This window comes from Zingiber officinale, chromosome 8B, assembly GCF_018446385.1.
Source record: "Zingiber officinale cultivar Zhangliang chromosome 8B, Zo_v1.1, whole genome shotgun sequence".
NCBI classification, from domain to species: Eukaryota; Viridiplantae; Streptophyta; class Magnoliopsida; order Zingiberales; family Zingiberaceae; genus Zingiber; species Zingiber officinale.
In genome coordinates this window covers 5,141,949-5,155,293 of record NC_056001.1, presented here as the reverse complement: position 1 = coordinate 5,155,293, position 13,345 = coordinate 5,141,949, and the positions used below count along the sequence as shown (strand labels likewise).

The 13,345-nt window shown below is 40.1% G+C and overlaps 2 protein-coding genes and 1 pseudogene across 3 annotated transcripts; 1 reads left to right on the top strand and 2 right to left on the bottom strand.

The window, feature by feature from the left end:
- Positions 1 to 195: 195 nt before the first annotated feature.
- LOC122015739 lies at positions 196 to 5,865 on the bottom strand (annotated as a pseudogene).
- On the bottom strand, positions 5,682 to 6,321 carry LOC122016339. Of its 2 annotated transcripts, none has more exons than XM_042573602.1 (2): positions 6,037 to 6,321; positions 5,682 to 5,914 (listed from the first exon to the last, which is right to left on the bottom strand). In XM_042573602.1, exons 1-2 carry the CDS (start codon positions 6,304 to 6,306, stop codon positions 5,876 to 5,878), a joined length of 309 nt encoding a protein of 102 aa, XP_042429536.1. In that variant the 5' UTR covers positions 6,307 to 6,321; the 3' UTR covers positions 5,682 to 5,875. The 2 variants fall into 2 exon arrangements, with proteins under 2 accessions (XP_042429536.1, XP_042429537.1); XM_042573603.1 differs by having other exon boundaries at positions 6,049 to 6,321.
- A 1,976-nt stretch (positions 6,322 to 8,297) lies between these two features.
- Positions 8,298 to 11,168, top strand: LOC122015735 (subtilisin-like protease SBT4.3). The gene is made up of 9 exons (XM_042572753.1): positions 8,298 to 8,374; positions 8,447 to 8,538; positions 8,624 to 8,861; positions 8,964 to 9,474; positions 9,598 to 9,683; positions 9,774 to 9,983; positions 10,108 to 10,219; positions 10,326 to 10,539; positions 10,642 to 11,168. Exons 1-9 carry the CDS (start codon positions 8,298 to 8,300, stop codon positions 11,166 to 11,168), a joined length of 2,067 nt encoding a protein of 688 aa, XP_042428687.1.
- Positions 11,169 to 13,345: the final 2,177 nt, after the last annotated feature.

The window sequence follows — 13,345 nt, the reverse complement described above, 5'->3', positions numbered from 1 at the left end:
AAAGGCATTTTAAAATAGCTTTTAAAACTTTTTTTTTAGTGTTCATATTTATAAAAACGACATTTTCAAAATAGAACATAGAATTGTAATATAATTCTCAATCATACACAATAATTTACAATGAAAAAAATAGAATTGTAATATAATATTTTCTTATAGATTGTCATTGATCAATCAAAATGAGAAATAATCTGTCTAATCCGTGTAGACAACCATCACACTCCTCACTTGATGCTTCCCGTCCGACCAAATGACCGTTGCCGGCGCTGTCGAGTTCCCTGGCAATGGCCCGCCTGAAACCGACACAGTGAACTGTCTCTTCTCCTTCAACTCCGAAAACTTCAACTTACTAGGATTCATTGTCACATTAAGTTTGTGATCAGCCCAGACCTCTGCCTTGTACCTGTAGCGTCGGGCGCCGCCGACGTTGGTCACTGTTCTCAAGAACTTCGCGGCGAAGGCTTTGCCGGACTGAACATGTAAGGCCATGGAAGGGTAATTGAGATCCCTCGCCGTTCCATTGCTGCTGCCGGAGCAGGAACTGGCGTCGCCGGTGACGATCTTGATCATGGTTTCATTGTAGGCCGAGTTACAGAGCATTTGCACGTAGTCACTGGCACCAGCGTCATAGACAAGACCTGGGTCGACGGCCTTCACCGGGTTCAGTTGCCCCGCTCCATACGATAATTCGTCTTGGCGGGCCGAAGGATACATCGGTTTGGCTGTATAAAGCATGGACGACAAATTAAAATGAGAAATTTCGCTAGCTTCAAAAAACAGGGTTGAAGAACAAAGGTATATTATATAATGCTTAGTCATGAGACCTGTCGTCATGAGTGCCGACATGATGGCTGCCGGCGACCAATTTGGGTGGAAAGACTTGACGTAGGCGGCGGCGCCGGTTACGTGGGGGCAAGCCATGGAAGTGCCCGAGATGATGTTGTACTTTACGACCCTTGTGTCATTGATGATGCCTGACACTGGTGCAACCCGTGACCAGGCGGCCAAAATGTCAATTCCTGGAGCACTTATATCAGGCTGCATATGCAAACATAAACATTTCCAAGTTGCAATAAAAATATATATATGCCAAAATAATCGAACTGAATGATGAATTAATGACCTTGAGGATGTCAGGGGTGATGGTGTTTGGGCCTCTCGATGAGAACGAAGCAACCAGGGGAGCCTCAGAGTCAAAAACTTCTTCGCTTTTGTGGATGTTGGCCACGGGATTTCTGGCCAAGATCATATATATTCATGGATTAATACTACTACCTATGATTTCTATTTACGAAATACTATAAACGGTGGCAATTAAAATAGATAAAGAATAGCATAAAAATAAGTATATATATAAACACTGACTTAGTGTTGTTTATGTAGCTCAAAAGGTTGAGCCCATCCAAGGAACTGACTGTAATGAATGGAACTGGGTATAAGTCGGAAACGTCAAGTGAAGAGTCATCTATATATATCAATCCTTTAATGCCTGTAATAAAAATTTCGTCAGAGAAGTGCTTGCAGAGAACAATCTTCCCTTTCACAATGTTTATATCTGGCAAAGCAGTGCAATCCCTGAAACAGCAATAGACAAGCTTGATAATTATTGAATATATCATTCCGCATCTGGTTATGAAGACAAGATATATAGCATTATCTTCATACCCTGGTAAAATAGTTGCATTTCCCTGCATGTAGATCAAGGGATGATCATCCCTATTTTTTGTCGCAAACGTGTTCACAGAAGCTCCCTGCTTTTTCCCCCAAAATTAATAATAATTCCTTATTTTCATTCAACATGATAACACATAAATAAGACTACGTATTAACACAAGTTTTTGCATTATCATTAAATTGACTAATTGATGACTCACCAAAGTGGACACATGATTTCCGGTGACCACCTTGTCAATGATGTGCCTATCGATGCTGCTCGCCGGCGCCACCAACGTCCACGGTGCCACATTGCTGACCTTGCCACGGTATGGCCCTGCATTCCCCGCGGCTGTCGACGTCAAAATCCCGTTCGCCATGGCATGGAAGGCGCCAATCGCTATCGAGTCTTGGAAGTAATCCGCGGCGATGTCTCCGCCGACAGACAAGGAGATGATGTCGACACCGTCGGAGATCGCATCGTCAAATGCCGCCAAGATGTCTTGATCGGTGCACCCGAACAACCAGCACACCTTGTACACCGCGAGCCTCGCTGACGGCACAGCCCCCCTGGCCATGCCCTTGGCGAGGCCGTAGAGGTTGGCGTGGGAGACTGTTCGACCGGCAACGGTGGAAGCTGTGTGAGTCCCGTGACCTTGAAAGTCGCGTGGCGATGGCTCGCTCAACATGTAATCGCCTAAGCTATTGTAATAGCGCGCCCGATGATTTTACTTAATTAATAATTCAATCAATCATAAATTTATATTAGTCACAGCTTTAAATCGAGTCAAACAATTATATATAACTTAAATAATCGAATTTTAAGGACATACTTGTTGCATGTCATATTTACGCAAGCACCCTTCCATTTCCTCGGTGGAGGTCTCAATCCCTGACCGCTGATTCGCTGAAGGACTTAGATTCCGGCCAGATTCCGGTATCAATCATTCCAATGATGATGTCACTTTCCAATGCGGGATTCCTGCTTACTCTCTGCGGGAAGTTGAGGAAATCCCATGACCTCGTCGTGCGAAGCTTTAAGGTTTTACTAGGAAACACTGAAATTATTCCCTCCATTTCTGCAATATAATTAATTCGTGTTGAATTGTAATTAATTTATAACATATCTACAATTCAAACTATTCCCTCCAATGAAAATTATACCGTTCAATTTTTCTACCTCGTCTATAGAAAGTTTGGCAGCAAATCCACTAAAACTCCTCTGGTAACTATACACCAAAGACTCACTAGGCGAGCTGCATTACCAATTGTTTTAGTCTCAGAATTTGACAAAATAGATAATATTTATATATACATCAATTTATTACCAGTTCACAAGAATTTCTTTAAGCAAATTAAGATGGAGTTCATAGGTTGGGTACTGAGATGAGTGTTGAGCTCCCATATACACAATATATATCTGCAGAATGCCATTCATGTATGGTAATATTAATTGTAATAACACAGATTAAAGACCACTTTTCGAAATGCAAATTTACAAACTTCGGAATTACCTTTCTTTCTTCATTTGAAGATGCTGACGAAAATAGAAGAATAAAGGATATGAAAAATGCAAGAGATACTAGATGTGATAGTAGAGAAGTCATTACTCTTCTTATCCTATGAGTTTTTGTAAATGTCTACTAAGATACATGGAATTTTATAATGGATGCCAACTAATGGAGAGTTTAGGATCAATGGACAACATGGATTATACACTGTCAGTTGTCGCGGTGTCATTGCTAGAATAGAAATGATTATTGGTAAAATTTTAGTGGCTAAAATAAATTTTACAGGTAATTTACTCAACAAATATAATTTTAACCAATGAAATATTTAAAAATATCAATAAAATTAATTTTAATTGATAATTAAAATTATTCATAATCAAAATAATTTTTGGCTGATATTTTTAATTTTTTATCCTGAAAGGGAATTTTGCAGATATAAAAGTTTAACTAGTAATTATATTAAATTTGATTGATAATCATATAAAGCTTTGGCTAATAAAATATTTTAAAATATCTGTAAAAAAATTTTGTTCATTAAATATAATTATTTATCATTATAATTATATTAAGATAACTTTTAAATATTAAGATTTTTTATTCACGATTTTTTTTATAAATATATTAATGTTTATTAATGAAACAAAAGATATGTACCTAGGAGGCCTAGAACACTACTAACTCTTTTTCTTCAAATTAATTTCTATGATAAATTTTTCTCTTATAAACATGGACGGATCTATTAAAAGGCTATCCTGAGATATGATCCAACCCATTTTTTATTATTATTATTATTATTATTATTATTATTATTATATATATATATATATATATATATATATATATATATATATATATATTTTAGAATTTGGCGATGAAAGACACTACTACGAGAAAGAAACAAAAATATGATCCAAGAAAGAAACAAATATAGTTTTATTTTTAATTAATTAAATATTTATTTAATTAGCTTTTTTTAAAAAAATTATAATTATAAATATAGACCATTCCGATTGAAATTGTCATCCTTTATATTTGTTATTTCCTTAGCTACTGGCCAGCTCCAACCATCGACGGCGACCATTTCTATTTGACTTTGAAATCAAGCTCCAATTCACGTCTAATTTTGACTACATCACTCGCCTTGCTCCTCTACTTGTGCTCCTTTGGCGATATCGCCTCTCTCCTCCACCTCACTTACTCATCCTCATGCGCTTTCTTTGTTATCGCTAGTGGCCATGACCACTCTCTTCATGACTGAGCCCTCGCCCTCGACGGTGTAGTCGTCGACATGGACGTCCTCGACCGCAGCTACCACGATCGGATCGACACGTCCTTCATGTCAGCTAATCCTGTCCGAAAGTCGAAGAGACGGAAGCTCGGGATGTAGCGCTCACGCTAACCTCCTATGGATTTCATGCGGACCTACAATATAGACTACGTCTGTGCCGAGCCAGGGAAGGGATCCCCAGCGATAGCCCTCCGATGCTTAAATCTGTCCCCGACGACGAAAAAGCAAAGAGCGGAGCAACAAGAAGAGTGTAGCGCTACAGTAAAATATCGAATGCCTCCACCGATACTTGGACACCCTTTATATAGAGCTCCAATAGCGTGTGTGCACGCTTCCCAAGGCGGGAACGCATCCCCAAATTTTTCCTGAAAAGACTCGTCAGTAAAGTGTCTCTGACACAGTACCTTAACAGACCGAACATATCTCTGAAGTGATAGTGGAAGGTTCCGCCATACTATCCTTTATCTGATCGTGTCACCTGTCAGCGGCACTAGCTTCTAAAAGGATGTCAAAAGATAACATGTTGTGTCTGTTGCTTGGCCGAGCGGATATTCCGCTCGGCCGAAATTCCGTCGTCCGCGTGTTGTCGGTTGCTAGGCCGAGCGGGATAGCTCTCGGTCGGAATTCCACTGTCCGCATGTTCTGTTGCTGGGCCGAGCGGGATAGCCACTCGACCGAAAGTCCACTGTCCGCGTGCTCTATTGCTGGGCCGAGCGGGATAGCCGCTCGTTCGGAAGTCCACTATTCGCGTGCCCGGTTGCTGGGCCGAGCAGGTTAGCCACTCGACCTGAAGTCCACTGTCGCATGCTCGGCTGATGTCGAGTCTACTACTAGGTCGAGCGGAATAGCCGCTCTGCCCGATTTCTGCATACTGCTCCCTTGAGCGTCGATTGCTTGAATGCTCCCCGTGTCGAGGGCACGGTGGATCAGATCTTTCTCCCCGGTCGGGGCATGCTTCGCCAGACTGGCTGATGCCCTATATGCATTGACCGCCTTGACTTTGATCTCCTGGGGGCGGATCTTCTGGACTAGGAATTCCTGGTCCACCCCTGGACCACATAGCAAGTATAAAACTCTCCCACGTGCAAGGCACATGCACGCGCCAACACTAGAAAAGCCCTAGCCTCTTCCAGCGTCGCCTCCCTCCCTCCCTCCAGCACCGCTTCCCTCCCGTGCCTCCCTCGTCGCCTGCGGCCTCCCTCCAGCGCCGACCTCCAGCAAGTATAGCTTACCAATAGTAAAGCAAGTAAACATCTTCTCAAGAGCCAGTGAGAGTTCCTTGTAGTTGGAATACATTTTGAGGTCAACTTTTCTGAGATATGGAGCTCCATCCATGCTGACCTTGACATAGAGGCATTCCACCCCTTGTTTCACTTCATCATCCTCCTTTTTCTTGGTCGGGTTTGCGACCATTGTGTTCTTTCTATAACTTCGGATCGGTGGCCATCCAACCACTTGTGCCCTGCCACATAAAACAAGTTAGCCATCCCTGATGAAGTAGTAGCTTCTTGTTCATAACCATTCAGAGATGTGCCATCATGAATGATCTGATAGTTCACAAGACAAATGATAAACCAAAAATACAAAGTATTCAACATCTAGAACGGGAGGCCGCTGGAGGCGGAGGACGGGAGGTTGCTGGAGGTCCCCGATGCTGAAGGGAGGCAGCGCTGGAGGTCGGCGATGCTGGATGGAGGCAGCGCTAGAGGGAGGCGGCGCTGGATGTCGAGAGGCTAGTGCTTTTGTGCGGAGGCGGCGCTGGAGGTCGACGCTGGAGATGGCGCTATACTTGCTGGAGGTCGGCGCTGGAGGGAGGTCGCAGGCGACGAGGGAGGCACGGGAGGGAAGCGGCATTAGAGGGAGGGAGGGAGGCGACGCTGGAAGAGGCTAGGGCTTTTCTGGCGTTGGCGCGTGCACGTGCCTTGCACGTGGGAGATTTTTATACCTGCTATGTGTTCCAAGTGTGGACCAGGAATTCCTAGTCCAGAAGATCCGTCCCGAGGACAGGTCCATTGGTCCGTAATTTACAGAGTAAGGGATGATCCATTATTGTAGACCTTTGATTTGGATGGACCCTACTAATTTAAAAATGGGCTCCATCTAAATCAATAGTCCTCGTACAGTGGACCATCCTCTGGTCCGTAAATTACGGACTAGAGGAAACCTGTTGATCTGCCCCTGCAATATTTACCACAATACCAACAGCTAGAAAGAAAAAATCATTTTAGGTTCTACAAGATACCTTCTTCGATATAAATTGTCCTTGTATGTGAATAATTATTCTAGTTCAGTAGGAAAAAAACCATGAATTGAGTATGTTCTAAACTTTTCTATCCAAATCTGGATGTATATGAATAGAAACTCTATCATCTGATGTCGAGTAGTATTTCTATTATTTTGTGGGCTGATGATAGAAGAGTTCGAGGAAAAGACAAAAAGAGAAGTCATTAAAAATGAAATTTTTATTAAGAAGAGAGGATTAATTTCTCTCACAACTAAATAAATGTTTATACAAAATTCAAACCCTAAAATTAAGGAAGGAAAAAAATCTTAATATATGAACTCAAATTTCTATTTTATAAAGAAAAAAAAAAGAAATTTTAAACAGAAACGAAAATTTTTTATAGATTCATAATTCTAAAATTTCTAAATAGATTTATAATACAAATATAAAAAAAATATATAAATTATTAAAAATATTTAAAATATAAAAATTATCAAAAATAATAATAATAAAATCTATCATACAAGTTGATAAGGTTCAAGATAGATCTTACCAAACATATGGAGATACGATAAATCTACGCAACTCCAAGAACTGACCTCTCAATTAAAAGATTTTGATTTTTTTTACAAAAAACAATAAAGATTGGTATTCAGTCTTATTTTTGTTTCTTTGACTTCGTACTCGATCATATTTTTTGTTTCTTTCTCGTAGTAGTGTCTTGCATCGCCTAATTCTAATATATATATTTAATAATAAAAAAATGGGTTGGGTCATATCTAAGGAAAGCCCTTTAATAGAAAAATTTATTCTAGAAATTAATTTGAAAAAAAAAAGTTAGTAGTGTTCTAGGCCTCCTAGGTACATATCTTTTGTTTCATTAATAAACATTAATATATTTATAAAAAAAATCATGAATAAAAAATCTTAATATTTAAAAGTTATCTTAATATAATTATAATAATAAATAATTATATTTACTGAACAAAATTTTTTTACAGATACTTTAAAATATTTTATTAGCCAAAGTTTAATATGATTATCAATTCGATTTAATATAATTACTAGTTAAATTTTTATATCTGCAAAATTCCTTTTCGGGATAAAAAATTAAAAATATCAGTCAAAAATTATTTTGATTATGAAAAATTTTAATTATCAATTAAAATTATTTTTATTGATATTTTTAAATATTTCATTGGTTAAAATTATATTTGTTGAGTAAATTATCTGTAAAATTTATTTTAGCCACTAAAATTTTACCAATAATCATTTCTATTCTAGCAATGACACCGCGACAACTGAAAGTGTATAATCCATGTTGTCCATTGATCCTAAACTCTCCATTAGTTGGCATCCATTATAAAATTCCATGTATCTTAGTAGAAATTTACAAAAACTCATAGGATAAGAAGAGTGATGACTTCTCTACTATCACATCTGGTATCTCTTGCGTTTTTCATATCCTTTATTCTTTTATTTTCGTCAGCATCTTCAAATGAAGAAAGAAAGGTGATTCCGAAGTTTGTAAATTTGCATTTTGAAAAGTGTTCTTTAATCTGTATTATTACAATTAAAATTACCATACATGAATGTCATTCTGCAGGTATATATTGTGTCTATGGGAGCTCAACACTCATCTCAGTACCCAACCTATGAACTCCATCTTAATTTACTTAAAGAAATTATTGTGAACTGGTAATAAATTGATGTATATATAAATATTATCTATTTTGTCAAATTCTGACACTAAAACAATTGATAATACAGCTCGCCTAGTGAGTCTTTGGTGTATAGTTACCAGAGGAGTTTTAGTGGATTTGCTGCCAAACTTTCTATAGATGAGGCAGAAAAATTGAACGGTATAATTTTCATTGGAGGGAATAGTTTGAATTGTAGATATGCTATAAATTAATTACAATTCAACACGAATTAATTATACTGCAGACATGGAGGGAATAATTTCAGTGTTTCCTAGTAAAACCCTGAAGCTTCGCACGACGAGATCATGGGATTTCCTTAACTTCTCGCAGAGAGTAAACAGGAATCCTACACTGGAAAATGACATCATCATTGGAATGATTGATACCGGAATCTGGCCGGAATCTAAATCCTTCAGCGGTCGGGGATTGAGACCTCCACCGAGGAAATGGAAGGGTGCTTGCGTAAATATGACATGCAACAAGTATGTCCATAAAATACGATTATTTAAGTTATATATAATTGTTTGAGTCGATTTAAAGCTGTGATTAATATATATTTATGATTGATTGAATTATTAATTAAGTAAAATCATCGGGCCGCGCTATTACAATAGCTTAGGCGATTACATGTTGAGCGAGCCATCGCCACGCGACTTTCAAGGTCACGGGACTCACACAGCTTCCATCGCTGCCGGTCGAACAGTCTCCCATGCCAGCCTCTACGGCCTCGCCAAGGGCATGGCTAGGGGGGCAGTGCCGTCAGCGAGGCTCGCGGTGTACAAGGTGTGCTGGTGGTTCGGGTGCACCGATCAAGACATCTTGGCGGCATTTGACGATGCAATCTCCGACGGTGTCGACATCATCTCCCTGTCTGTCGCCTATGCCGTTGCCGCGGATTACTTCCAGGACTCGATAGCGATTGGCGCCTTCCATGCCATGGCAAACGGGATTTTGACGTCGACAGCCGCAGGGAATGCAGGGCCATATCGTGGCACGGTCAGCAACGTGGCACCGTGGACGTTGGTGGCGGCGGCGAGCAGCATCGATAGGCACATCATTGACAAGGTGGTCACCGGAAATCATGTGTCCACTTTGGTGAGTCATCAATTAGTCAATTTAATGATAATGCAAAAACTTGTGTTAATACGTAGTCTTATTTATGCGTTATCATGTTGAATGAAAATAAGGAATTATTATTAATTTTGGGGGAAAATGCAGGGAGCTTCTGTGAACACGTTTGCGACAAAAAATAGGGATGATCATCCCTTGATCTACATGCAGGGAAATGCAACTATTTTACCAGGGTATGAAGATAATGCTATATATCTTCTCTTCGTAGCTAGATGCGGAATGATATATTCAATAATTCTCAAACTTGTCAATTGCTGTTTTAGGGATTGCACTGCTTTGCCAGATATAAACATGGTGAAAGGGAAGATTGTTCTCTGCAAGTACTTCTATGACGAAATTTTTAGTACAGGCATTAAAGGATTGATATTTATAGATGACTCTTCACTTGACGTTTCCTTCATATACCCAGTTCCATTCATTACAGTCAGTTCCGTGGATGGGTTAAACCTTTTGAACTACATAAACAACACTAAGTGAGTGTTTATATTATATATATATATATCTTTTAGCTATTTTAATTGCCACCGTTTATAATATTTTGTAAATAGAAATCGTAGGTAGTAGTATTAATCCATGCATATATATGATCTTGGCCAGAAATCCTGTGGCTAACATCCACAAAAGTGAAGAAGTTTTTGACTCCGAGGCTCCGCTGGTTGCTTCGTTCTCATCGAGAGGCCCAAACACCATCACCCCTGACATCCTGAAGGTCATTAGTTCATCATTCAGTTCGATTATTTTGACATATATATATATTTTTAAGGGATTTAATTAATTGTATAGCAATTTGGAAATGTTTGTGTTTGCATATGCAGCCTGATATAAGTGCTCCAGGAATTGACATTTTGGCCGCCTGGTCACGGGTTGCACCAGTGTCAGGCATCATCAACGACACAAGGGTCGTAAAGTACAACATAATCTCGGGCACTTCCATGGCTTGTCCCCACGTAACCGGCGTCGCCGCCTACGTCAAGTCTTTCCACCCAAATTGGTCGCCGGCAGCCATCATGTCGGCGCTCATGACGACAGGTCTCATGACTAAGTATTATATAATATACCTTTGTTCTTCAACCCTGTTTTTTGAAGCTAGCGAAATTTCTCATTTTAATTTGTCGTCCATGCTTTATACAGCCAAACCGATGTATCCTTCGGCCCGCCAAGACGAATTATCGTATGGAGCCGGGCAACTGAACCCGGTGAAGGCCGTCGACCCAGGTCTTGTCTATGACGCTGGTGCCAGTGACTACGTGCAAATGCTCTGTAACTCGGCCTACAACGAAACCATGATCAAGATGGTCACCGGCGACGCCAGTTCCTGCTCTGGCAGCAGCAAAGGAACGGCGAGGGATCTCAATTACCCTTCCATGGCCTTACATGTTCAGTCCGGCAAAGCCTTCGCCGCGAAGTTCTTGAGAACAGTGACCAACGTCGGCGGCGCCCGACGCTGCAGGTACAAGGCAGAGGTCTGGGCTGATCACAAACTTAATGTGACAGTGAATCCTAGTAAGTTGAAGTTTTCGGAGTTGAAGGAGAAGAGACAGTTCACTGTGTCGGTTTCAGGCGGGCCATTGCCAGGGAACTCGACAGCGCCGGCGACGGTCATTTGGTCGGACGGGAAGCATCAAGTGAGGAGTGTGATGGTTGTCTACACGGATTAGACAGATTTCTCATTTTGATTGATCAATGACAATCTATAAGAAAATATTATATTACAATACTATTTTTTCAATGTAAACTATTGTGTATGATTGAGAATTATATTACAATTCTATGTTCTGTTTTGAAAATGACGTTTTTATAAATATGAACACTAAAAAAAAGTTTTAAAAGCTATTTTAAAATTCCTTTAGCCATGTTTATCGACCTATGCTAAATCTGTTGAATTAGTTTTCCAATCGTTGTAAATGTTGGTGGTGCTAAGGGCAACCGAAGCGATAAAACTAACCTAGTAACTTCTGATGCAACAAAAAGTTAGGCTTTTGGATGGTTAAAATTGATATATACTAATATTTAAAATTTTTAAAAAACACCCTTCTTGGTTGAAAATTTTAGCTACGCCACTGCAGCATACTTCTAGAAATGATGATTATTAACTACTTGTGAGTGTTTTTAATAGAGGTGACGATATAGAAAGATGTCTTGTAGAAGCGATGATTGACTGCGTATGAATGTGTTCCACAGAAGCTGTCATTAACCCATGTAAAAACTTCGATGTTAGAAGCAGTTATTTATCACTTGTGAATATATTTTATAGAAGCGGTTAATAACCGATGCAGAAAGTTGAGCGTTTAGAGCGGCCAGTACCCGCTTCCGGTTGTTTGCTATTGCAATAGTTGTTAACAGGTTCGGAAGTCAGCTGGTTGTAGAAGTGGTTGAGACTGGCCCTGAAACACTTGTAAGTATTGGTTTTCGGAACAATTAATGTCACGCCCCAGGGGAGTCTCTGTCCGAAGAAATTTTGACAGCACCTCCCCTGTACGGGTGACAATCTGAAACATTTATACAATGCCCTCAGGGCCACATATACCTCGGCCAACACGGCCGGAATACTAACAATAAAATAACTAAACAACCACGCAGTTTATAGGTAGCAGCCCACTCGGCTGTACTAAAACCAAAACATAGCGGAAATACAATGGACAACACATACAAAACTAAAAGTGAAGACTGCTAGCCAGCTAGGATTACACCACAACAATACGAAATACAGTCCAGAAACAAAACCGGAACACAAGCTAGATACACAAATACCAAAATATAAATAGACAATAGCGAAGACATGTCTTCTGATGTGACATGGGGACCAGCAGACATGATACTCCAAGCGACTCCATAAATAACCTGGTACCTGGAAAAGATAGTGTCCACGGGGGTGAGTTCAACAACTTAGCGAATACCAATAGACATGTCTAGTAATATATATCTAACAGCAATAAACATAGAATACAACTTCCTAATCATATATAGGAAAAATACAAAACTAAAAGGTAACTAAGGAAGCTGTACTCACCAGGAACTCCTATCCAGAACACAAGGGTCGTCAAACTGAGAGTGTCATAAATCTTGTATGCATGTCAAACATATGCATCCAACCAAATGCAGCAAATAAATGCAGCAAGCACAAGCAATAAATGCATCAATACGTATGATGCCAATGACATGGTCACCCCTGACGCCAATCAGCCATCTCACACACAATGGTGAGACCGAGTGGGTAGGGCTATGACAACCGTGCACTCTGCCGTCACTACTCCTGATGAGTGACCGAGTAGACGGGATGCTGTCGGAGTACACCTATCCTCCTATCCCAAATCATAAATGGGGGAGCTCAATGCTTTCATCTTCCGGTACACAATGACGGGGAGGGATCCCTGTCCTGCTACAACGCTGCGTCACAGTAACCCATGAGTGGACCAACGGAGCCCTTGACAGAGCACCTGCTGCAACACACCCTGCCTGAATATACCACTAACCCATGAGTGGTCGTGTGTGCAGATACATGTAACTGGCGATGTGTTCAACAATAATGGAGCTGACAATCGCACAGCATGTAATCATGTGAATGGTGCATGACACTAAGCATAACAATATCCTGAACCAAATCCATATATATAGAAAAATGTGTACCCTAGTACCAGTAAGTCAAATCCACAGATCTAGGGTATACATGTCCTCTAGGGTATAACAACCTAGGTCCTGAACATATCCACCTCCATAAAATATATACCAACAATATACATGGATCAAGCAAAAGGGTCTAGGTACACAGATCAGATATGATATAAAAATATAGGTACACATGTCAGATAATAAAAATCCAGAATCTAGTCCTAAA